General features: G+C 53.5%; 2 protein-coding genes and 2 long non-coding RNA genes across 10 annotated transcripts; 2 read left to right on the top strand and 2 right to left on the bottom strand.

Annotated features, from left to right (window-relative positions):
- Window positions 1-4332: 4332 nt before the first annotated feature.
- On the bottom strand, window positions 4333-12390 carry CPT1B (carnitine palmitoyltransferase 1B). 5 transcript variants are annotated; one of them, XR_014082262.1, is made up of 19 exons: window positions 12349-12390; window positions 11722-11881; window positions 11264-11403; window positions 10782-10956; window positions 10467-10568; window positions 10141-10278; window positions 9966-10043; window positions 8962-9069; window positions 8804-8888; window positions 8006-8201; window positions 7534-7719; window positions 7346-7451; window positions 7142-7258; window positions 6557-6721; window positions 6346-6480; window positions 6099-6251; window positions 5470-5583; window positions 4848-4990; window positions 4333-4663 (listed from the first exon to the last, which is right to left on the bottom strand). XR_014082262.1 is itself a non-coding variant. In XM_081591126.1 (19 exons), exons 2-19 carry the CDS (start codon window positions 11860-11862, stop codon window positions 4580-4582), a joined length of 2277 nt encoding a protein of 758 aa, XP_081447252.1. In that variant the 5' UTR covers window positions 11863-11881; window positions 12349-12390; the 3' UTR covers window positions 4333-4579. The 5 variants fall into 5 exon arrangements, 4 of the variants coding, with proteins under 4 accessions (XP_081447252.1, XP_081447250.1, XP_081447249.1 ...); XM_081591126.1 differs by having other exon boundaries at window positions 4848-4940; window positions 8804-8849; XM_081591124.1 differs by having other exon boundaries at window positions 4848-4940; window positions 6557-6715.
- Window positions 11351-13877, top strand: LOC145545873 (uncharacterized). 2 transcript variants are annotated; one of them, XR_014082264.1, is made up of 3 exons: window positions 11351-11465; window positions 11671-11766; window positions 12521-13877. It is a non-coding gene; the product is annotated as an uncharacterized LOC145545873 (long non-coding RNA). The 2 variants fall into 2 exon arrangements; XR_014082263.1 differs by having other exon boundaries at window positions 11368-11465; window positions 12483-13877.
- On the bottom strand, window positions 12993-16436 carry CHKB (choline kinase beta). 2 transcript variants are annotated; one of them, XM_081591129.1, is made up of 11 exons: window positions 16005-16436; window positions 15719-15827; window positions 15338-15451; window positions 15015-15148; window positions 14649-14744; window positions 14416-14474; window positions 14247-14328; window positions 14010-14118; window positions 13762-13865; window positions 13447-13528; window positions 12993-13289 (listed from the first exon to the last, which is right to left on the bottom strand). In XM_081591129.1, exons 1-11 carry the CDS (start codon window positions 16226-16228, stop codon window positions 13215-13217), a joined length of 1188 nt encoding a protein of 395 aa, XP_081447255.1. In that variant the 5' UTR covers window positions 16229-16436; the 3' UTR covers window positions 12993-13214. The 2 variants fall into 2 exon arrangements, with proteins under 2 accessions (XP_081447255.1, XP_081447254.1); XM_081591128.1 differs by having other exon boundaries at window positions 13434-13528.
- Window positions 16010-22135, top strand: LOC145545874 (uncharacterized). Its single transcript, XR_014082265.1, has 2 exons — window positions 16010-16947; window positions 20097-22135. It is a non-coding gene; the product is annotated as an uncharacterized LOC145545874 (long non-coding RNA).
- Window positions 22136-23661: the final 1526 nt, after the last annotated feature.

Here is a 23661-nt window from a genome sequence, read left to right on the forward strand (position 1 = left end):
GGCCTTGAGGTCTCATTGGCTGGTCGCTGAGGGTGAAAGGGGCAGGGCTGCCCTGGCCGGTTGCACAAGTGGGTTCATCTCAAACGAGAGGCGTCCGCGGATTGAGAGGTGGCTGAGGTTGAGGCAGGGCAAAGCTCAGATGAGAGGGGGATACCCCCGTTCTGTTGGGAGTGTTTCCCCCCTTGCTCCTGATCGTGAATCCAAGGACGCTGGGCAGTCTGCTTGCCCACTGTGTCCCCAGTATGCAGGAGGGCACTTGGCACAGGAAGCGCTAGTGACCACTGTTGAGTGAGTAGTGAACGCTCAAATATTTTTTCTCACAGCTACCATGCGCTGCCAACATTGTTACAACTGCTTCACAGAAGAGGGTGCTGAGGCTCAAGGAGATGAGGCAGGGGCCCAGCTAAGGCTCCATCTGGGAGGTGTGGGCACTGGTTCCAGCCACGGTCTTCCAGGTACCCTGGCCTCCAGGCAGTAAAGCACAGATCACCAAGCAAGGCCAAGTGAGAGTGCCACTCAGCTCCAGAGGGGCTGTACATAAAGCTCCGGTCAAGAGGAGGCCAAAGAGATCACTCTGGCCCCTATAAGTCAGTCCAAGGAGATAGAGTTTGACGGGCACCTTAGGAGGGTGGTAAGCGTAGGAGTGACATGGTGAAGAGGCCTCTCTGGCTACTGGAGGGAGAGTAGAGAAGGAGCAGCTCTTGCTGCTTGGGTGAATGATGATGGAGGGAGGCACAGGGGAGGGGGTGGTCCTGGCGGAGGGAAGGACAGAGTCAGAAGCCATTTAGAAGATCGACTTGACAAGGCCTGGTAACGTGGGAAATGAGGGAGACAGAAGGAATGGATGAGGAGCTGCAGAATGATACCACTGGCTCCGATGGGTAAGAGTGGCAGAGAAGGCAGTTTAGGAGGTTGTTAACTTCAATTCTGAATACCTTGAACTCTGTTTGAGATCCCTGACAAACCTGCGACCCACTCTCAGGGATTCCGATCCTTAGCAGAGTAGGAAACACATCTAGAGTTGAGCCAGACAGTTCTGGGCACAGAGTAAGGACACGTCTCTTTCTTGAGTCCTCTGTCTGGGCCATATCCCCTTTCTGAGCTGCCAGATTCCTGCCCCTTCTTAACCTGGTTCTCTGGCTGTTCCTTCCTACCTGTGAGCCACTTGCACGCTTCCAATCACTCCACCATTTCCTCAGGCTTTCTAGAGCTGATTTCTGTTATAGTATCCCAGAAAAACATGAATCAGGAATAACTCTGAGCGGTAATGAGGACAGCTTCAGGGAAGGAGTTTACCAGGTGAGAAAGGGGACAGGATTCCAGACAGGACGTTCAGTAAAGGCAAAGGTGTGGATGTGCCTGCCTCCTTTAGAAATGAAGAGTGAAGTTGGGGTTCAGGGTTCTTGTGGGGGAGCGCAAGAGACTAGAAATCAGTTGATCTGAAATGTGAGGGCCTGGAAGGTAGAGGTGGATGTCTGAAACACCCTGTAAAGACCATGCCAAGAAGGATGGACTCCCAGGGAATCCAGAGACATCTATCTGCCCATGCATTTGTGCATCTGAAACTGGCTAACTGTTCACCAAATGTTTCCTTTGTAGCCTGGGCACACAGCTAGACTACATTTCCCAGCCTCCCTTGCAGTATGAGTCCTGGCCAGTGGGATGTGGGTAGAAACACTCTGTATCACTACCAGGCCAAGTCCATAAAAGCCTCCTACTAGTGAGCTCTCTTTTTCTCTCCTCCATGGACCTGAGGGATGTTGATTTCCAAGGCAAATAGGGAGCTACCTGAGGAAAGCAGGACCTCTAACAGCCCATTTTTGAATCATGGTATGGAGCAGAGTCTTCCTGTCAGCCAACTGAATAAAAATTAAACTTCTATTGGGTTAAGCCATTGACATTTCAGGCTTTGTCTGTTAATGGCTGCTAGCCTTAACTAATGCAGATTTGCACATCTGTGGGTTACTAATACAGATTTGCATTTGGTGGGTAGTCATCAGAAGTTTATACCCTGGTTTAGCACCGTGGTTTCTTCTCTTATTTCAACCAAGAACAAATCAGATAAAAAAAACTCTGACTGAATTTAATGTTAATTAAAAGCCAGCTTGTCGGCTCATTGTTCTCCCAGGGCTGGGCAAGCTGATGTCTCCCAGAGGCCAACCAAATCCCAGCGTTTCCCAGGGTAGATCACGCAGGCACCTAAAGGTCTGTGAAGTTACTTTTGGAAGCCCAAGAAAGCTCTGATACGGAGTGTTCCGTTTTGTGATCATAGCTGTATTTTTATAAGCTTCTCACAAAACTCAAAAGAGGTTATGTGTATATGCATGGCTGAGTCCCTTTGCTGTTCACCTGAAACTATCACGACACTGTTTGTTAATTGGTTATACCCCAGTACAAAATAAAATGTGGAAAAAAAAAGAGCTTAGGACCCTCTGTCCTGGGAATCATCTTATGCTCTCAGGGTTCTAACAAGCTTCAAAGCTATTATGAGGAGCCTAAATCTCCTTTCTTTCAATTTATATCTTCAAGATTTTGAGGCATTTTCACAAACGTTTCTTACAGGCATGTCAAATTGAAACATTTAAAAGTTTTAATCACCCAGTCATCCAAATAAAACGTGAGCTATCCTTGACAGCTCCCTAGTTTCTTGATTCTCCATCCCTTAGTTTAAGTCTCATAGTTTCTTCCAGCTCCACCAGGAACAGTACTCTCTGCTAGATCTTCTTGCTTCTATCCTTATTGTGCCCTCAGTTCAGTTCAGTTGCTCAGTCGTGTCCGACTCTTTGCGACCCCATGGACTGCAGCACGCCAGGCTTCCCTGTCCATCACCAACTCCCGCAGCTTGCTCAAACTCATGTCCATCGAGTCGGTGATGCCATCCAACCATCTCATCTTCATCGTCCCCTTCTCCTCCTGCCTTCAATCTTTCCCAGCATCAGGGTCTTTTCCCATGAGTCAGTTCTTCTCATCAGGTGGCCAAAGTATTGTGCCCTACTTTGACTAATATTATTCCGGTTAGCCAGAATGATCCCGTTAAAATTTACAACAGATTACATCATCCTCTCCTCAAACCCCAGTGGCTTCCTGCATCATGAAGAGAAGCCAGAGCCTGGCCTACGAGGCCCCCACTGCCCCTCTCTACTTGTCCCTGCTGCTCCTCCCCTGACCTAACGCCAGCCACAGCCCGCAGGGACAGTTCCTCTACCCCAGCAGGCTCCTCCCACCATGAAGCATTGGCTCTTGCTGCCCTCTTGGCCTGAAATACCCTGCCCTCAGGTATATACATGGATTGCACCCTCCTCTCCTGCTGGTTTGAGTCAAATGGCCCCAACTCGGGAAAGCCTGCCCTGCCACTCTGTCTGAAATTGCCACCCACCCTTCCTTGTTCCTTCCCTTCACTTTTCTCCTTAGCACTGATTACCATCCGACTTACTATGTAATTTGCTCATTCCTCTTGGTTATTGCCTTTCTCCCTCGCTAGACTCTGAAGCCCCACAGGGACGGATTGTTTTTGTCAGTTTTGCTCACTGCTGTGTCCCAGTGCTTAGCACACTGAGCACTCAGTAAGCACTTGCTAAACAGATTACTCAAAAGCCTCCTGGTGTCCCTGCCAGCCGCTCCGTCCCCGGATCCATGCCTGCCTCACCGAGTGGTGACATCCTCATGGGCAGGTGGTGCCTTGTTCACCACTGAATCTCCAGCACAGAGCCAAGTAGATGGTGGGTGCTCAGTAAACACTGGTTAATAAGAGAAGGCCGAGGACTGTATCTAATTCACATTTGGTTCTCAGCAGCTAGCAGAGCAATGAGATCTAGATTCGTTCAGGCATGTCGCAATGGCAACTGAGTACCTGCTTATACTTTCATATTAATTTTTTTGTTTACTCGTAATATTATTTTAATAAAAAGCTGGCCTGAAGGAAGGAATGCCTGTCGCTCCAGATTATCCTATGTGCCCTCTCACAGACATGACCACCTGGCACCCAGACCTCAGGCCTGGGACTGCAGCTCCTCCCTGTGCCGAAGCCTCCAGAGAGCTGTGCCCCCGCCCGACAGGTGCAGAGGAGGCAGGTGGGCCCCAGCTCCAGCAGACAGACAGTGGCACCCTTTGTCCCAGACAAACAGGGAACAGGTGGAGGTTCTGAAGCAAGAATTTATTCCAAGTGCATATGTGGGTGTAGACGGCAGAGACCCACATTTAAAGCAGGTCAGAAGCCTCTCACAATCTCCAGTCCTAGCCCTTCCCCGGCCACCTCACTGGCCTGAGCTGGAGCAAGGGAAGGGCCTTCTAGTCCCCCCCCCCCCCCAAAAAAACACACAGGCACTTAAGGGCTAAAACAGAACTATGTAGCTTTATTTTTATTAGCATCTAGCAAGAAAAAAAAGTCAAGATTTCCTCCAGCCCTACCTCCGCCAACTGAGCCCTCAGAGGGCAGTGCCAGCCGGGGGAGTACTTGTTTTCCGGAGATGTTCTTGGAGTCTGGGCACCTATGCACAGCCACCCCTGTGCCTGCAGGCCAACCACAGGCCCCCTCCTCCACTCTGTGGGGACAGAAGGGCAGCTGGCATCTCTCCAGGCCTCAGCTATCAGCTTTGGGAGCTTGGAAAAGATCAGCGATGTCTAGCAGAGCTTGGCGGATGTGGTTCCCAAAGCGCTGGGCATTCTATGGAAGTCAAGGGCTCAGACCAACCTCCAGGTGAGCCCCTGCCCCCTGACCCCAAGAGCAAGGACCCTTCCAGATGCGCCCTGGGGGCAAGACCCCGCCCTCCGGTCCCATGAGCAAGGGTCCTTCCCAACGTGTCCTGGGCCGACCCTCCTCAGGCGGAGGAGCAGCAGGGCAGACTCACCGTCTCTGAGCTGGAGAACTTGCTGGAGACGTGGAAGAAGATGGTGTTCTCACCCGCGATCATGTAGGAAACGCCGTAGCCATCATCTGCCACCTGAGGCAGCGCGGAAGGTAAAGAAGGAGAGGTGAACTGACCTTGAAGATCTGAAAGCCAAGCTGATGTTATCCTTGCTCTGCCCATAAGATTCACTGGAAAGGGCCCATCCCCAGGAAACCGTGTGAAAACAGAGGAGCTCTGCGCCCCAGGGTTGCAGACCCCACCAGGGGATCCACGACCTTGCGTTCCCTCAGAAGGCTCAAGAGCACCGCCTCTCTCTAGGGCGTCTCCAGCTCCCTGACCAACTAGCCTGTGTGAGTCTCAGTCGGAGAGCTGGACTCTCTGTAAGCCCCCTTCAGAGAGCACATCAGCTCCAGGCAGGGTCACTCCAGCAGGGGGTGTTGACAGGGGTGAGGTCCCATCCACTTTTCTCCCAACAGGTCGACAGGTACCCATTCTGTTCCCATGCCAGGAAGGTCCAGGGCTGTGCTCTTGCCTCTGGTCTGACCTCCTTGAGTCCCTGCACTCTCCAATGACACCCCCATCCCCTGGTCCCGCCCATCTGTCCACCTTCAAGGGCACTTACAGGGCCAAAGCCACCGCCAGCACCCAGGTGTTTGGGGTACTTGCTTGGGTCAAACATGCGGATCTGGAATTGAGCGATCTGGCTCGTGGAGAGGCGCCAGGGTTCGGCGAGTACCTGCAACAGGGAAGCCCTGCAGTCAGACGCTCTGCCGCACCTGGCACACGTGGTGCCCGAGCACCTTACCAGCCTGGCTCTGTCCTGGCTGAAGACGCAGAAGGGACGGATGCAGGACCTTCCTGACTGCTGCCCTGGTCCCCTAGTCTGTTCTCACTATCACAGCATCTGCACAAAACCCTCCATCATGTGACCTGCCTGTCCCTCCCCTGCCTCTACCCTCACCCCGAGCCGTTCCTCCCATATCCCACACTGCTGCCTCAGCATCGGTGTCTGGGCACTGAAGGTTCCCTCCACCTGGACACGCCAGCTCCCCTGAGCCTCTGCACTTCCCTCATGGGCGCTTCCACCCCCTGACATGTCACGTTTGTCTGTCCATCCCCCCTCACGCCAACACCAACTCGACAAGGGGAAGGCTCCAGCTCGGTGCCAGTCCACAGGTCTGGGTGGGGTGTGGAGCGGGAAGACCCACCGAGAGAGGGCCTGAGGACACAGACTCGTCCGTCCACACTGACCTCAGCCAGGAAAGGGGATTCGACACCCAGGTACTTGGAAACCACGTAAAGGCAGAAGAGGTGCCTGTCAATCCCGGCCCCTGTCATGGCCAGGCGGTACATATTCTGATGCTTCTCAGCAGCCTTCCGGAACAGACATTGGAGGTCTTCTTTCTGGGGGCAGAAACAGGGCCATCGAGAATAGGTCTGACCTCGAACCAGCAGGAGGCCGGGCGGTCACCTCAGCACGAGGCCACAGGGGACTTACCAGGTGATGCTCCTGCACCATGGCCTGAACAAAGGCTGTGGACTCACGGGTGCAGGAACGTACGGTCTCCGTCCGGCCCTCCCGGAACATTCTAGTCATTGAGGCTTCATAGGTCAGGCAGAACTTGCCCCTGTCCTGGGGAACACAGAAGGGTGAACCTTGGGGTGGGCCCGGGTGCCACCCCGCCTACTCGGCGGCTTGGGGCTCCTACCCGGAAGTGCGCCAGCTGCAGGGCGATCTGCACGAAGGCGTCTGGGCTGGTCCGGCACTTCTTGATGAGGCCTTTGCCAAAGGGCAGGAACTGGAAGCAGTACAGCTCCACGTCGTCCGCCAGAGCCTTGGCCACCTGGTAGGAACTCTCGATGACCGCCTGGCACTGCCAAGACACGGAGGGGTCAGCTGGGGGCAGAGCTCTCCAGCAGGACTCCAGGGTCACGTCCAGAAGGCCTGAGGGTTAGTAACAGAGGAAGGCAAGGCTGGGCAGGCCTCAGTGTGCCCGACATCCTCAGGAGGAGACGCCACAGACAGGCGGGGGCAGCAGCGCAGAGGCCCGGCTGGGCTCTTTGGGGGAGGGGGGCACTGACAGGTGCTTCCCAGACGTGAGCTCCCACCTCACATCTCTCTCCAACCCCCAGACGGTCCTGGGATCTCTGTTCTCCCTGGAATCGGTCTGGACCATGAGACACTCCGGACCTTTCCCCTGAGAGTGGAGCTGGGACAAAGGGGAGGCCTGCAGGGTATCTCAGACACTTGTCACTCTCACACACCCACCCCTGCCCCTTCTCGGCCTGCACACCTGGTCAGGAATGTCCCACTGGAGTCGCTGAGGGGGGGGCAGCACAGGGTTGGGTTTGCCCAGACAGTGCCCAGTCTCTGTGTAGCCCAGATGGAAGGAGTCGGTGCCCAGGACAAACTGCAGGGGGAAGGTCAGGCTGAGAGGCCGTCCTTGCCCCACCCCGCCCCAAGCCTGCCCTGCAGGGCCCCTCCCGGGGCCTGTTACCTCCCAGAGGTGCCCTATGATAGGGGCGTCTGCCCACGCGTGCTCTGTGTTGAGTCCCAACTGGCCATTCTTGAAAGAGATGAGTGTGAAGGACTTGTCGAACCACCTGCAGTGGGAGGAGAAGGGGCAGTGGGGGAAGGCAGGGGGGAGCCTGGGGGCACGTGGGTGGGGGAGCCGGGGTGTGGTACCTGTTGTAGCAGTTGCCGTGCAGCAGGGCCTTGCCGTAGAGGCTGAGGCTGGCCTCGTCCTCAGGGTCATAGTGGTGAGACTCCTCATCCAGAGCCACGAAGAATGCAGCGCGCTCGATGGCGTCCAGGGCAGCCTTGTTCTTGCCAGAGCTGAAGAAGGCCTGGCGTGCCTGAGCCCACTCCACTCTGAGGGCACAAGGGCACAGTGAGTGGGGCCCCATGCAGGATGAGAGCCCTTCCCAGGACCTGTGTCCCCACTCTCTGCACACCTCCATCCAGCCACCAGCAGTTAGAGGTCACAGCAGTGACTCCCTGCTATTACCACCAGCGTTCCTGACGACTGCAGGTCCTGGTTAACACAGAGCACGCTGGGCCCATGTCCCTCCCTCGGTCAGGCCTCCGGCCCGAGTTTCAGGGTGGCACGTGGGACCAAACTCCTCTCCTCCTGGTGCCCCAACTTGGGCCCCAATACCTTCCCCCTGCAGTGAGGGCTGCCAGTCTCTCCTCCCCAGGCTGGGGTGGGGAGGGGTCATCCAGGATCCTCTGAAACTGCATCTCCAGGTCCCGAGGCTTGAGCAGGCGAGAGCCCTCGTAGAGCCACACCTTGAAAAAGCGGCCCTTGTGGTAGACGGCCACGTGCCTGCTGTCCGGGAGGTGCTGAAGCACGTCTGTGGCAGAGGCCAGGGTGGACTCAGGCAGAAGCATGGCCCCCCACCCCACACACCTCCCCGAAGGCCCCCAGCCTCACACTGGGTGGCCACGAGCACCTCCACCTGGCCTGCCTTCCCCCAACCTTTGGGCATCGAGCCAGAGCTTCCATGTCTCTCACTTAATGCCAACCACAGTCCCATGAGACATTTCACAGAAGAGGAATCTGAAGCTCTAGGAAATCACAGCCTGTCCTGGAGCCAGAAATGCCGGTGCTGCTCCGGTGGCTCTGGGCAAGCCCACCCCTCCTCCTCTACAGGCTCCTCAAGGCAGGAGCTCCATCAGGCTTCCTGTCGCTCTTTGTGCAGGAGACTCGGTTCCCCTGCAGTGGGAGCCCCTGCAGGGAGGGGCCTCTCAGGGTCCCAGTAGTAGCATCGTGCCTGTAAACAGTAAGTGTCTACTATCGGCCACAGACTGACTATCTTTCACAGTTTCATGACCCTAAGATGCTGAGGATGCTTAGGGACCGGCAGGCAGCAGGGCACTGGCGTGGTGGGCCCGTGGCTGGCAGGGAGGGCCTCCATCCATGCCCCAGCACGGGCGCCCGGCCGCGGCCCCGTACCTGTGTCCTTCCCCGGGATGCGAGTGGTGTTGAACATCCTCTCCATCTGGTAGGAGCACATGGGCACGAGGCCCAGCGCCATCACCTGGGAGGAAGGCCCAGCACGGCTCAGATGTGGGCCCCTCTCCCGGTCACACCCTCACCCCAACACAACTCACAGGCTTGATCTCTTCACGGTCCAGTTTACGGCGATACGCGATCATGGCGTGGACAGCATTTCCCAGGCGGGCAGCCTGCACGTCTGTGTTCTTGACAAGCACCAGGTCCTACAGGGAGACAGCAGAGGCCGCAGGGAGGCTGTGAAGGCGTGCACAGTGGACCCTCTATCTGGGGTGTCTCGTCCCCTTCCCAGTCCATCCTGCATACTCTCTGAGGCCAAGTACCAGAGGGGAGACGCATGACTGGTCACATCACCCCCTGCCCTGGCTTTGACCTGAGCTGCTTTTCCAAACCCCTTGTACCTGTTGACATTTTGTTTATTTTTCTGAGGAAGAGGTTCCGCCACCACAGAACAGCTTAAAACCACTGGCTTAGACAAGCTGCACATAGGTTTCTAGAAAGATAGTTTTGCGGAGGAGGGGAATGGCAGCACCCTACTTGAAATGTGCTTTGGAAGTCGGAGAGGAGAGAGTCGAGCAGGCCTGTGGCTGGGCCGCACCCCCGGCTGATTGTGCACAGCCTTGGCCTGGGAACAGGAAGAGGGCCAGTCCCGTGGGGTAGGGACTGGCAGGGCAGGGACCTGAGCCCTAAGAGAAGCAACTCTGGATCTGCTTAAGACACACTTAAGGAAGTTCCCTGGTAAGGTGTCAGGACAGCTGGGAAGTCAAGGCTGGAAAGCCAGTGAGAGAACAGGAAGGGAGGGACAGAGCCCAAGCTGGGCAGGGCAGTGAGCCTGAGGAACCCCGGGGGCGGCAGCATCAGGCCGCGGGGTCGACTCGGTTCTCCGGATCCCTAGTATCTCCATCACCTGTAAGCAGCCTCCTGATGGCTGTTCTAGCACATGCACCCCCATCTTCCCTCTGCTTCAGGCCTCACTCCAGAACCTTCATTTGCTCACGGAAACTACCGCCAGGGCTCTGAGCTGTCCTCCAGGTTCTCTGCCCCGAGACCAGAGTGGGGACAGAGCTGAACACAGAGCAGCCTGTGGGGCTCCAGCTCTCACCATGACGTAGTAGTTGCTGTTGACCATGAGGGGGTTCCTGCCCCGAAGGTAGACGTACTCCTCCCACCAGTCGCTCACCTGGGGGTAGATGGGAGGTTAGAGTCGGGGCAGAGGGTGGGGTGTGAACAACCAGAACACAGGGAGGGTGAGGGTAAGCCCAGGAGGTAGAACTCACATAGTTGGTTGCCCACCAGGACTTGAGTACCAGGTACTTCTGCAGCCTGGGGGCAGTCTTCTCCTCGAACTCCTTGGCCAGGGTCTCCATTCGATAATATTGCTCATCATCCAACAAGTGTTGCACGGATTCTAGGTACTGTCCAGGTAAGTTACCATCAATGTGAGGGCCAAGCAGCAGGAGCTGCCTCTGTCCTGACCTTCCTCCAAGCCCAGCCTCACTGCTCCCTCTCAGGCTGACTCTTTGTAGGGGACAGTCTCACGTTTGAGTGAGTTCTTTGAGTCCAGCCTGCCCTGCACAATGGGATGCCTGATCCAGGCCCTCACCCGATGAATTGTGGCTGGCACACTGGGCACTGGCAGCTTGGGCAGAGATGTCTGGAAGCTGTAGAGCATGGGCCGTCGGCTGGACAGAAGGCGGACACAGACCTGAGGATACAGAGTGGAGAATGTTGAGGGGGAGGCTGGAGGAAAGAATGGAAACTAGCAAACAGTGCAGGGGCTGCCCCAGACCCTTGGAGCTGGGACAAACCCCACCAGCCACCAGTGCCCTGCCTGGTTGTCCCCTCCAGCTCAAAACCCAAAGTGAGGCCCCGCGGTCTCAAAGCAGATGCCTGGATCCCTCCACTGGCTTCCACTCACAGCCCAGACTCTGGTGAAGTGGCTGGTCTGGCCGTGCATCTCAAACATCCAACCATGGTAGGAAAGAAGCAGTTTCAGGGTTTGGCGGAAGAAGAAGATGCCCATCATCCAGACCCCCGTGGAGAAGATGGCCACGCTGAAAAGTGTCCGCGTGTATGGGGTCCGGTAGGGACGTCTGTCAGAGAAGGGGAGAAGCCTGCAGGGGGTCCACTTGAGGCCAGCCTCAGGGAAATTCTGATTCTGCAGGCCTGATGTATGTAGAGCCATCTAGGGGTGGGCACCGAAGAAGGAAAAACTCTCTGGACACACTCACATCTGAGCACCTGAGAGCGTCACACACAAGCTTACAGAAGCAGGGACTGAGACGGCAGGCATCTCCAGGGAGGGCTGCCCTGTGACCTCCAACGGCTAGTGCCCTGTGCCTGCCCAGTAATCTTAGCCTCAGAGCCCACCCAGCCCTCTCGCGTGGCCTTACTTCTTACCCCTCAGGAAGCCATCGCTGGATATAATAGACCAGTCCCATGGAGACGTCCACGTCGTAGTAGGAGGAACCCACTGTTGCCATAACCACGACCAGCCAGCTGGTGGGGCTGCCAGGGTACACGCCCCTGAGGATGCCGTTCTGTGGGCAGAAACAGGAGTGCTCATGGAGCAAGGAGGACTGGGCAAGTGGAGGCCTATGAGGTCTCTGCCAAATTCCCACACTTGTAGCACCTGATTACTGTGTCCCATGACCACCTCCTGCTCCCGTCTCCCCTCCCCACCTTGAGCACCCCTCTGGGTTCTGCAGGGCTGGAGCCCGTCACTCAGCAGAGCTGCCAGCCCAGGTAGGGGAGGAGGACCTTAACAATGGGCAGCAGCTGACACCTGGCCTCTGCTTCCCTGGAAGGCTGGATTCTGCACCTACTGCGAGATAGAGACCAGGACCACCTGCCCCCACCTTGATGCGAATCAGGCGTTTCTTCCAGGACCTGATCCCGGACAGGTAGATGTGTTTCAGCACCTCCCGACTGAGCCGGAAGTCGACCCCCTCTGGGGTCACAGTGAACTGGAAGGCCACAGCCTGGTGCGCTTCCGCCATCCTGCGGGTTGCTTGGCACCTGGGAGGCGGCAGGAGGGGGCGTGGGCAGGCTCAGCCGCGGAACCGAGGCTCCGCCCCCCGCTATTGTCAGCGCTCCTGGCCCGCCCCGCCCACTCCCCCGGGCCAGCCCCCTGCAGTGTCATGGTTCCCCCCAACCCCTGGCTCCAGGTCGGGCCCTTCAGCCTCGCCAACCGCCTCAGAACTTTCGCACAATGGTGTGGTGGTCGGGAAGGGCGTGAGGGCCTTGCAAACTTCAGAAACCCCGAGGACAGTGAAGGGCAGCCTCGGGGGTGGGGGTGGGTGGCCTCGGAAACGGAGTAGGTCTGGTTTGGAGTGAGGCGGGGTGTGCGTACCCCTAGCCCGGCCACGTGGGACCTTGGCACCAGCCTCCACCGACCCCTCCCCCGTCCCGCCCCCCCACCCCTCCCGCCAGCTCAGAGCCCTGGCCCAGGTCGGCGGCCCGAGCTAGCCCCCAACTCCACTCACAGCTAGAGTTTGCTCCTGTACGATTGTGGGACCAGTCGGTCTGGCCCGTGTCCGCACGTCCTTCAGGACAGGCCACCTAAATCCCGCCCTCGCCGGGAACCTGACACCCACTCCCAAATTTGGGTTGAGAACAGATGCGGGGCGGCAACAAGAATCTACCCCCACTTCACAGCGAGAATCAGGAGTGGAGACGGGGAGCGGTTTCTGCAAGCTGAAGATTGCTAAAAGGTCTGGGAGCCTGGGGGTGCCCAATGGGGCTCACGTGAGGAGGGCGGCATTTGAACTAAAAATAGCTGAATGTAGGGAAAAGGTCACCCGGGTGTCAGCTGTGCGTCCTGTTCCCTGATGGCCAGTGCTGAGGGTGGGGCAGCCCCACCCCAGGGCCCTCTTTGCACCCATTACTCCCCAGTACCCAACCCAAGCCCCCCGGGTATTTATCACTTCTAAGCTGCAGCCAGGGATGGGGGGGTGCAAAGGGCTCCCACTGGCAGAACGGGCCCCTGACCACCGTCAAGCCCAGATTACCCAACAGCTGTATTTCTCAGGAGGGTAAAGCGAGGCTCCTTGCAGTGGCCCTTTGTCAATCTGTGTGCAATTCTTGGTGGGTACTTTCCACAGCACCCAAATAGGACTAGGACAGGGTGTGAGGGATGCAGCTAGTTTATTGTCTTATGGTACATATGCCAGGGCTTCTGCCCACTTGCCTGCGGTGGGAACCTGCTTGAACCTGGGGTCCGGGGGAAGTCAGCCCCCTTAACCCCAGTCTCAGTGGGGCTCAGCCCAGTGCCCAGGGCCTCCCCTGTGCCCCTCCGTCCAAGGTCCTGCCCTGGAGGCTCCAGGAGAAATCCAAGGAGTCAGAGGTGGAGTCAGGATGAGGGGTGGAAGCTGGTCAGCTGGCTCTTCTGCTGGAAGTAGAACTGGAACCGAGACTGTGCATACTCCTAGGGAAAGAACCCCTGGATGGTAAGAACGCTTGGGCCCAGCACCCCCAGCCCCTCAGTCTGCCCATGGCCACCTGACTATGCACAGATGTCCGAGAGGGCCCGAGGCCCGACGCGCTCCCTCCCCACATCTGTTGCACGTACCTGGGTTACTTACCAAGTAACCAAATTCTATAGTGGACATGGATGCCTGAAGAATGGACCAGAGACCCCAAAAGAAATGAGATGCCAGGGCATACCTAAGGGGCAGGAGAAGTGTTCAGAGCACATCTGGCACTGCCTGAACCCTGCCACCAGGATGGCCGAGCCCCAAGGCTCTAACTTCTCCCCGTCACCCTAACCCACCCTGTCCTGACTCTTCCCCATCTCAAACTGTTCTCCAACAGCCTCAGACCTTATCCTCACTTCCTGCCCCCACTCTACACTGACACCTCACCTGCACCCTGTGCTACCTGCCACCGTCTCCCCTCACCGATTAGCTTCCACCAGCAAATCTGCTTCCAGTTTCCTCTGCTCCTCTTGGGAGATGGTCTCACCTTTCTTTACCTCTGCCAGGTAGTGGCGAATAAAATGCAGCTGAGATCAAAAGACAAGAGTCAGGAAATGGAGAGCCTAGCGAGAATTTCCCAGTTGACACCCTTCCTCGCCATTCCTTCCAGATTTTACCCTCCTTCTCTTGTACAGGCCAGGTCCTGCTCCCCCAGCTTCTGGCCCACATACCTGCTGTCCCTGAGTGGGGTAGTTTGCAGGCTGCGCTTTGTAGAAAGGCCACTCCTCGTGAGTATAATCGTAAACCCACTCACAAAAATGGTTCCCAATGTCAAAGCCCCTGAGGGAATAAGGTGGACACTCAGCCCCAAATACCCTGGGCAGCTAGGATGCAGAGATGAAGGCCTGGTCTGCCTTTCTAGGGTACTGTGGGAACAGGCCTACGGGAGGCCATCTGCTCACCCTCACCTGTAGTTATAACTGCTGTACTCGAAGTCCACCAGCATGAGGCTGTCGGTGTTTTTAGGCTCTGAGAGCAGTAAGATGTTCCCTGGAGCAAAGTGGTGAGGTTCTGGTCACTCCAGGGCCCTCTGGCCCCCCTCACCTGAGGCTGGGAGACTCAGATGCCTTCTCTTACCTTCTTGGATATCATTGTGGCAAAAGACCACTGGTGATGGGGTAGTGTCTAGCAACTTCCTGTAGGGGAACAGGGGCATGGGTCCTGAGCAAGTGACAAAGGAGGGTCATAAGCACCCTCATGGGCTAGGCCTTGACTCCAGCCCTCAGCAAATCCTGGGGAGGGCCCCACTAGGTGCCCAGAGCGCCCCCCGACCCCTGCCCCTACCCCTACCCTGTCCTGTTTGCCCCCACCTGAGGCTGCCCATCTCATCCTTCAAGCTGTACATCTCCAGCAGGTTCATCTGGGGAAGGCCAGTAGGGGGCAGGTCCTGGATCTGCTTTAAGTACCTGAAGCCCAAATAACGGGATACCCTCAGTGCGCTATCCCTCCCCTCTCCCCTCGGCCAGGCTGTCCTGCCCGGTCTGTCACTGAATGGCTTGTCTGGCAACCTCTGGAAGCCTGTTCTGTAAGAGGCCATGCTAGACAGTGGGACACTGGCTTCACTCTACCGGAGGGGAGGACAGAGCATCAGATACATTCAGTCGCAGCCCAGAGGAGTGACTGGCAGCGTGAAGGTTCAGTCACGTGCAGGAGCCCCAAGAAGGCTCCTGACTCACCGCTCCATGGTCCCGAATAGCCAGTGCGGCTCCTTAGTGAAAGGCATCTCCATGCCGTGGAACTTGGCCATCTTTGTGGCAATGGCTGCGGACAACACTGGATCTCGAAGCTCATGTGTCTTCAGTGGCCGGCTCTGCACCCAGGAACCTATCAGGGTGGTGAAGGGGCTGGGGCAGGTGGGGGAAGGGTGGGGGAACGGAGGTGGGAGGAGTCAGGGCTTGGGGAAAATTCCCTACCTGGGGTGAGGGATGTGAAGGCAGACACTGGGAAGGGGGTGGGGGGGGAAGGAGGTGCTTCGGGTAGGTCAGGGCCGGGCTCGTACTGGGATGTACTGTTCCAGCCGGCCCTCTGGAAAGACTCCGTAGAGCTGGGGCCCCAGCGACCGCTCTGCAAGTATGGCGAACATCACACTTTCAAGGACCAAGGAGTCCACGCCCTGAAGGAAGATAAGACAGTGAAGGGACCACAGTCACAAGGGTCCAGAGGCTAAGGGGCGCCAACACACACGAGGGTCGACTTGCTCCTCCCACCACAGCTGGGACTCACCGCCCGGGGGGCTCCAGAGCGCAGGCATTGGTATCATAATGGACGAAATACTTAGCCCCTGAACTTTAGTGTCCTCCACTGCGCAGTGGGGACCACATCACCTGCCAGACTTGGGCGAGGGGTCCCAAGGCCACGGCGGCCCTCACTCGCCCCTCACCTGCAGGATGGCCCCGTACAGCCGCAGCAGCACTTCCCGGGGCTCCTCGCCAACGCTGGGCAGGTGGTCCGGCAGCGAGCAGCGGAAGAGCAGGTTGCTGAGGCCTCCGCTGCAGACCCACAGCAGGGCGCGCTCAGCCCGCCGTCCGTTCCACCGGCCCGGCGTCCAGCCCCCGCGCCCCGCGCCCCTCGCCCCGGCCCGCTCCCGGCCCAGGAACGCCGGGGGTCCCTAGGGCCCGAGCCCGACCCGGCGCGCGCACAGGAGGGGCTGGCCCCTGACCTCCCACCTCACGGGGTCAACCCTCAGCTCCTCCGGCCGCGCCTGGCGCCAGGCCCCGCCCAAGTACTCTCGGCACCACTGGTAGGCGCGGCGCTCGGCGTCTCGTGAGCGCGTCGAGCCACGCCGCCGGCTCGGGGCCGCGTCGGGGCACTTAGCCTGCAGCAAGCTGTCCTTGGTCAGGCAGCCTCCGAGAGGCCCGCCTCCGACCACATCGGCCCCCTCGGCCGCCATGGCTCCGGCGCCGCCGGGCCAACGCCCCGTGGCCGCTCAGGCCCTTCGGGCGCGCTCGGCTCCTTCCGGCCGCGCTCGGCTCCGCTTCCGGCCAGCCTGCGCGGCTCGGGTCGCACTCGGGTTTCCCTGGTTCTACTCCGCTCTCCGCGGCGCCGCTCGGCTCTCCAGGAGACCTTGGTCCTGGCGCGCTTTCCGATGGCTGTGCCCCGCCCCTGCTCAGGGCGACGGCCAATGGCCTCTCTCTCTTGGCCCGGCCGCCCGAGAGATAGGCCGTTGCTTGGACCGCAACCCGGAAGCAGGAAATGGCGCGGGCCAATCAGAAGCGTTGTGAGCGGTCGGGCCCTCGGCGCACGACCTGTCACGTGGGCGAATCACGTGGGCCGGTGGCGCGTCCTTTGAGCCGGTCTGACTCTTCAGGGCTGCTACCCGGAAACGCTCCCTTGAGGCAAGGTGGGGCTTCGCCAGGGTCTGGGAGCACACAGGGCAGCGTGGGCGGCGGCGGCCCCTCGGGGGACACACTTGGCCCCCGGGGCAGTCGGGCAAGGAAGTTCAGTTCAGTCGCTCAACCGTGTACGACTCTTTGCAACCCCATGAACTGCGGCAGTCTATATTATTGCTGATATATGATATATATATATATATGATTGAATCTATAGGATATAGCAAACTATACAGGATGGATACAGTCCCTGCTCTCATGAGCATCTATACTAGTTGCAGTGGGAGGAGACAGATAATAAACATACAAGATAATTACACATTGTGAGAGGAACTGTGAAGGAAACAAGCAGCAAGTATTGTGACAGAGAAATGAGGTAGGAAAAGTCATATTTTAGACCAGGTAGTGAGGGTTTTCGGAGAAGGCAATGGCACCCCACTCCAGTACTCTTGCCTGGAAAATCCCATGGACGGAGAAGCCTGGTAGGCTACAGTCCATGGGGTCGCTAAGAGTCGGACACGACTGAGCGACTTCACTTTCACTTTTCCCTTTCATGCACTGGAGAAGAAAATGGCAACCCACTCCAGTGTTCTTGCCTGGAGAATCCCAGGGACAGCGGAGCCTGATGGGCTGCCGTCTATGGGATCGCACAGAGTCGGACACGACTGAAGCGACTTAGCAGCAGCAGCAGCAGTGAGGGTTTTTGGTAAGGCCAGCGCAGTAGCCAAGCCAAGGTCCTATCAGTACAGTCTCTCAGTCGTGTCCCGCTCTTTGCAACCCCATGGACTGCAGCACGCTCGGCTTCCCTGTACATTACCAACTCCTGGAGCTTGCTCAGACTCATGTCCATCGAGTCCCTGATGCCATCCAACCATCTCATCCTCTGTTCTCCCCTTCATGAGTCTGAGCAAGCTCCAGGAGATGGTGAAGGACAGAGAAGCCTGGCGTGCTGCAATCCATGGGATCACAAAGAGCTGGACAGGGTTAAGTGACTGAACAGCAAGAACAAGGTGTATGGATGTGAGAAAGTGAAAGTGAAGTCGCTCAGTCATGTCTGACTCTTTGCGACCCCATGGACTTTAGCCTACCAGGATCCTCCATCTATGGGATTTTCCAGGCAAGAATATTGGAGTGGGTTGCCATTTCCTTCTCCAGGAGATTTTCCCAACCCAGGGATTGAACTCGGGTCTCCTGCGTTGTAGGCAGATGCTTTACTGTCTGAGCCACCAGGGACTGGATGGGTGTGAGAGTTGGGTCATAAAGAAAGCTGAGTGCCTTTTGAGCGCCGAAGAATTGATGCTTTTGAACTATGGTGTTGGAGAAGACTCTTGAGAGTCCCTTGGACAGCAAGGAGATCAAACCAGTCAGTACTAAACAAATCAACTCTGAATATTCTTTGGAAGAACTGATGCTGAAGCTGAAGCTCCAATAATTTGGCCACCTGATGCAAAGAGCTGACTCATTGGAAAAGACCCTGATGCTGGGAAAGGTTGAGGGCCAGAGGAGAAGGGGACGACAGAGGATGAGATGGTTGCATGGCATCATTGACTGAATGAACGTGAGTTTGAGCAAACTCCAGGAGATAGTGAAGGGCGGGGAAGCCTGGCGTGCTGCAGTCCATGGGATCACAGAGAATCGGACAGGACTAAGTGACTGAACAACAACAACAACAACAAAAGTTCCACTTGAAAAAAATTTTCCCTTAGAAAAAGAAGCTCATTTTACAGTGAAAAATGTACAACAGTGTATGAGTTGCCATTTGTTGTTGTTCAGTCACTCAGTTGTGTCCGACTCTTTGCAACCCCATGGATTACAGCACCACAGTTCAAAAGCATGAACTGCCATGGGGTCCAGCACTTCTGTAACATTCTGTATTACCTATAAGCAATTAGTCTAATGGAAAGAAGGAATGACTTCTTAAAGACTTAGGTAAAGTCCCAGCTCTAGGGCAGTATCTTGAGGACTTGGGGTACATACACTGAATACCCCAGTAGATACAATATGTGCATCCAGGAGCAACGACATGGGTCCAAGAACCCAGGGCTTTGAACTACCTATCCGTCACCGTCACTCTCAGTGACTCGCTTGCAGAGTCAGCAACTTCTGTCTCTGTAACATTAAGCTCTGATGGATTAGACCCCCTGGTTCCCAGGGAGGGAACACTTCCACAAGGGAGCTGCCTCGGCCTCCAGGGAAGGCTGCCTCCACTGAACCAGGATCTGCAAACTCCACCAGGTCACTTTGATCTCCTCGTGCTGGTGAACCAGCAGGCAAAGAAGGAGGGGATAATAGATCCTGATTAAGAGTAGATAGGGTTGCTGCTACTTTATGGGGCAATCAGGAATTGGTCTGCATGGAGACCAAAGCATATTTAATACCTATTCATCTCAAACTATTCTAGAAAACTGAAGAGGTGGGAATGCTTCATAACTCATTTTTAAGGCCAGCATCACCCAGATTACAAAACCAGATAACAACACACATACACGGCACCATGTCTGATGAACACAGATTGAAAAATCCTCAGCAAAACACTAGCAAACCAAATACAACACATTAAAAGGACCATACACCGTGATCAAGTGGGGCTTATCCCAGGGATTCAAAGATGCTTCAGTATCCACAAATCAATCGATATGATACACCACATTAACAAAACAAAGGATGAAAACCTTATGATTTTCTCAACAGACGAAGAAGAAGGATTTGATTCAACACCCATTTATGATTTTAAAAAAAAGTGAGCATAGAAGGAATGTACCTCAACATAATAAGGGCCATACATAGTGATAGGTTTGATCCCTGGGTTGGGAAGATCCCTGGAGAAGAAATATCAATAACCTCAGATATGCAGATGAAACCACCCTATGGCAGAAAGTGAAGAAGAACTAAAGAGCCTCTTGATGAAAGTGAAAGAGGAGAGTGAAAAAGTTGGCTTAAAGCTCAACATTCAGAAAACTAAGATCATGGCATCCGGTCCCATCACTTCATGGCAGATAGATGGGAAAACAATGGAAACAGTGGCTGACTTTATTTTTCTGGGCTCCAAAATCACTGCTGATGGTGATTGCAGCCATGAAATTAAAAGACGCTTACTCCTTGGAAGGAAATTTATGACCAACCTAGACAACATATTAAAAAGCAGAGACATTACCTTGCCAACAAAGATCTGTCTAGTCAAGGCTATGGTTTTTCCAGTGGTCATGTATGGATGTGAGAGTTGGACCATAAAGAAAGCTGAGCGCCAAAGAATTGATGCTTTTGAACTATGGTGTTGGAGAGACTCTTGAGAGTCCCTTGGACTGCAAGGAGATCAGTCCTGGGTGTTCATTGGAAGGACTGATGTTGAAGCTGAAACTCCAATACTTTGGCCACCTGATGCGGAGAGCTGACTCGTTTGAAAAGACCCTGATGCTGGGAAAGATTGAGGGCAGGAGGAGAAGGGGACGACAGAGGATGAAATGGTTGGAAGGCATCATCGACTCAATGGACTTGGATTTGGATGGACTCCGGGAGTTGGTGATGGACAGGGAGGCCTGGCGTGCTGCAGTTCATGGGGTCGCAAAGGGTCAGACACAACTGAGCGACTGAACTGAACTGAACTGGAGAAGAAAATGGCAACCCACTCCAGTTTCCTTGCCTGAAAAATTCCATGGACAGAGGAGCCTGGAGGGCTTACAGTCCATGGGGTCATGGAAGAGTCGGATACGACTTAGTAAGTAAACAATAGGATGAGCCCACAGCTAACATCATAATCAATAGAGAAGAACTGAAACAGTTACCTCTAAAATCAGAAGCAAGACAAAAATGCCCACTCTCACCACTCTTATTCAACGCAGTATTGGAAAACCTAGCAAGAGCAGTTAGGCAAGATAACGAAATAAAAGGCATCCAGACTGGAAAGGAAGGAGTAAAACTGCCACTATTTGCAGATGACGTGATTTTGCATATAGGAAACCCTAAAGACCCCACCCAAAATATTAGAAATAATAGACAGATAGGAAGGAACAAGATACAGGTAGGGGATTAAGAGGTACAATTTATCTCTTTATACCTATGTGTAAAGTAAATAATCTACAATGATATATAGTATAGCACAGGGAATAGAGCCAATAGTTTATAATAACTATAAATGGAGTATAAACTGTAAAAGGAATCACTATGGTGTACACCTGGGATTTATATATATAAATCAATGTATCTCAATAAAAAAGAAAATGGGGAAAATATATATTTCAGTGAAAACATTTCTGTGACGCTATAAGGAGTTTCAACTTTAGCTACCTGATAATAAATGGGATATTTTTTAATTTTCTGGGAAAAAAGAAATAACAAATATGGTAAAATTGTGGGGCCCTGCTGGGAGCCAGCTCACGAGATCCCACCCATGACAGGGTCATGAGGAAAAGGACTGATTTGAGCAAGGCTTCTCAGGCCTTAGGGATTCTCGGAAGGCTGCCTCAGCGCTCACCTTAAAGATATCTGTCTTTCTGATGTTTACTATAATAAACCTCTTCTTATTTTCTATGACTTAGGCAAAAGGCCTTTCCTGATTCCCTTCTAAAATAGATCATTCTGAAACCTCAAATCAACAAGGCCCCTGAACGGTAGCACCCTAAATAAAATTATCTGGGATATAGAGTATGCTGATCTAAATTCCTTTTGCTAACATATTGGTTTGTTTAATAAATGTACCTGTGCCTTTGGAGCTAATGTGCATAACTGCTCCCTAGTAATAAAACAGCATTGAGAGCCTCCACACAGAAAGCCCCTATGGGCACAAAACCCTTCGCAGGAAAAAAGGCTTGTTAGGAAATACAAAAAATATTGCTTTGTGAAACTGTTACTTAATCTATATTTACTCACTATGTTTTTACTCTTAACATATTTAGCCTATATAATGAAAGCATAATAGTTAGAGATTTATATAAATAGAAGTTTAGCTTTAATACAAATAATAAGACAATTGTTGATTTAACTGATGATTCTTACTTAGAGCTGAATTTCAGCTTGCTGTTCTTTGACTTTATGGAACTACATTCTTTTCTATTAAGCTCAAGGCGTAGAGTAAATTACCAAAAACAGGTTTTACCTTGAAACTTCCTGTTGATGAATTCTTTCCTGATGTGCCCTATACAAAAATGTTCTGACTGATCAACCCTTGTCAATGGAGAGTCACAAGGTGTTAGCAGGCCACCAGGCCAGAAGATGATGTAAACAAAATAAGGCTTTTTGTAACTAAAGACATGCAAACGGCTTCGATGGGGGTCGAAACTGCTGGCCCATTGAGCTAACTTGATAGGCCCATTAAGATATACCCCTTAAGGTAAGTTGGTATGTTCCTTGAGCTAAGTTGGTATGTCCCTTAAGCTGAATTGGTATGACTCTATACTTTACATTTGTTTCTATGTACCACTAAAAATAGAAAAGCTGTCTTAAAAACAATAAAGTTGGGAGACACTTGGAAACGCTGAGACTCGCTGTGTCTTCTCATTCCTATCGCCGACGCCGTCCTTCCTGAAGGAACCCCTGGACCTGCTGGAGCTGGACTCCGGCAGGGCCCAAAATCAAAATAAAAAAAAATCTGTTGCATTTAGGGAATACCCTGGTTGACCAGTGATTAGGACTTCATGCTTTCACTGCCAAGGGCCCAGGTTTGATCCCTAGTCCGGGAACTGCATTCCATGCCATGCGACATGACAAAAAAAAAAACAACACTATTACATTTCTGTTTGCTAACAATGAGCTAACATAAAGAGAAATTAAGCAAAAAAAAAATTCCCAAAATGTTTCTGTCCTTTCTAACTTGTTTCTTCTCCTCTGTTCCAGCCTTTTACATTTAGCTTATTTTTGTTTTTATATTAGAGTTCATTTCTTGAGACAGACAGTAGTTGTGTCTCATTTTTTATACAGTTTAACAGTCTCTGCATTATAACTTAAGAGTTGAGAAGATGTCTATTTAATGAAATTGACATCTTAGTCTTAAATTACCATCTTGCTGTTTGTTTTATATTTGTCCCATCTTTGTTTTATTTATCTTTCTTTTTTTTTTTACCTTTGCTTTATTATTTTAAAAAAAAATTTCCTTAATCTTTTTAAAAATATATAATTTTATTTATTTTTGACTATGCACCAAGGAAGCCCTGTTTATCTTAGTTTTACTTTCTCATTAAACAGGTCTGTTTCAAAATTCCATTTTATCTTCACTCAGCTAAGTGGCTATGTCTCTGTTAATTATTATTTTTTGCCATGCCGCACAGCATGCAGGATCTTAGTTTCCTGATTGAGGACTGAACCCATGCCCCTGCATTGGAAGCATGGAGTCATCATCACTGGACCATCAGGCAAGTCCCTCTGTGATGGTTGGTGTGTATTCTCTAGATTTTATAGTCTGCTTTTTTAGATTATCATTGTCTACTCTCAAGTAGTAATAATCTCACATATAAGAATCTCAGTCACTAAGTCACGTCCAACTCTTTGCAACCCCATGAACTATAGCACGTCAGAGTTCCCTTTTTCTTCACTGTCTCCCAGAGTTTGCTCAAACTCATGTCCATTGAGTCAGTGATGCCGTCCAGCCATCTCATCCTTGCTTCCCCCTTCTCCTCCTGCCCTCAATCTTTCCCAGCATCAGGATCTTTCGCAATGAATCGACTCTTCCCATCAGGTGGCCAAAGTATCAGAGCTTCAGTTTCAGCATCAGTCCTTCCAATGAATATTCAGGATTGATTTCCTTTAGGATAGACCGGTTTGTTCTCCTTGCAATCCAAGGGACTCTCAAGACTCTTCTCTAGCACCACAGTTCGAAAGCATCAATTCTTCGGCACTCAGCCTTCTTTATGGTCCAACCCTTACATCCACCCATGACTCCTGGAAAAACCATGGCTTTGGTTATACAAACCTTTGTTGGTAAAGTGATGTCTCTGCTTTGTTAATACGCTGTCTAGGTTTGTCATGGAGAAGGCAATGGCAACCCACTCCAGTGTTCTTGCCT

This window comes from Giraffa tippelskirchi, chromosome 4 (genome assembly GCF_054371585.1).
Source record: "Giraffa tippelskirchi isolate mGirTip1 chromosome 4, T2T-mGirTip1v1.2.pri, whole genome shotgun sequence".
Lineage (NCBI taxonomy): Eukaryota > Metazoa > Chordata > Mammalia > Artiodactyla > Giraffidae > Giraffa > Giraffa tippelskirchi.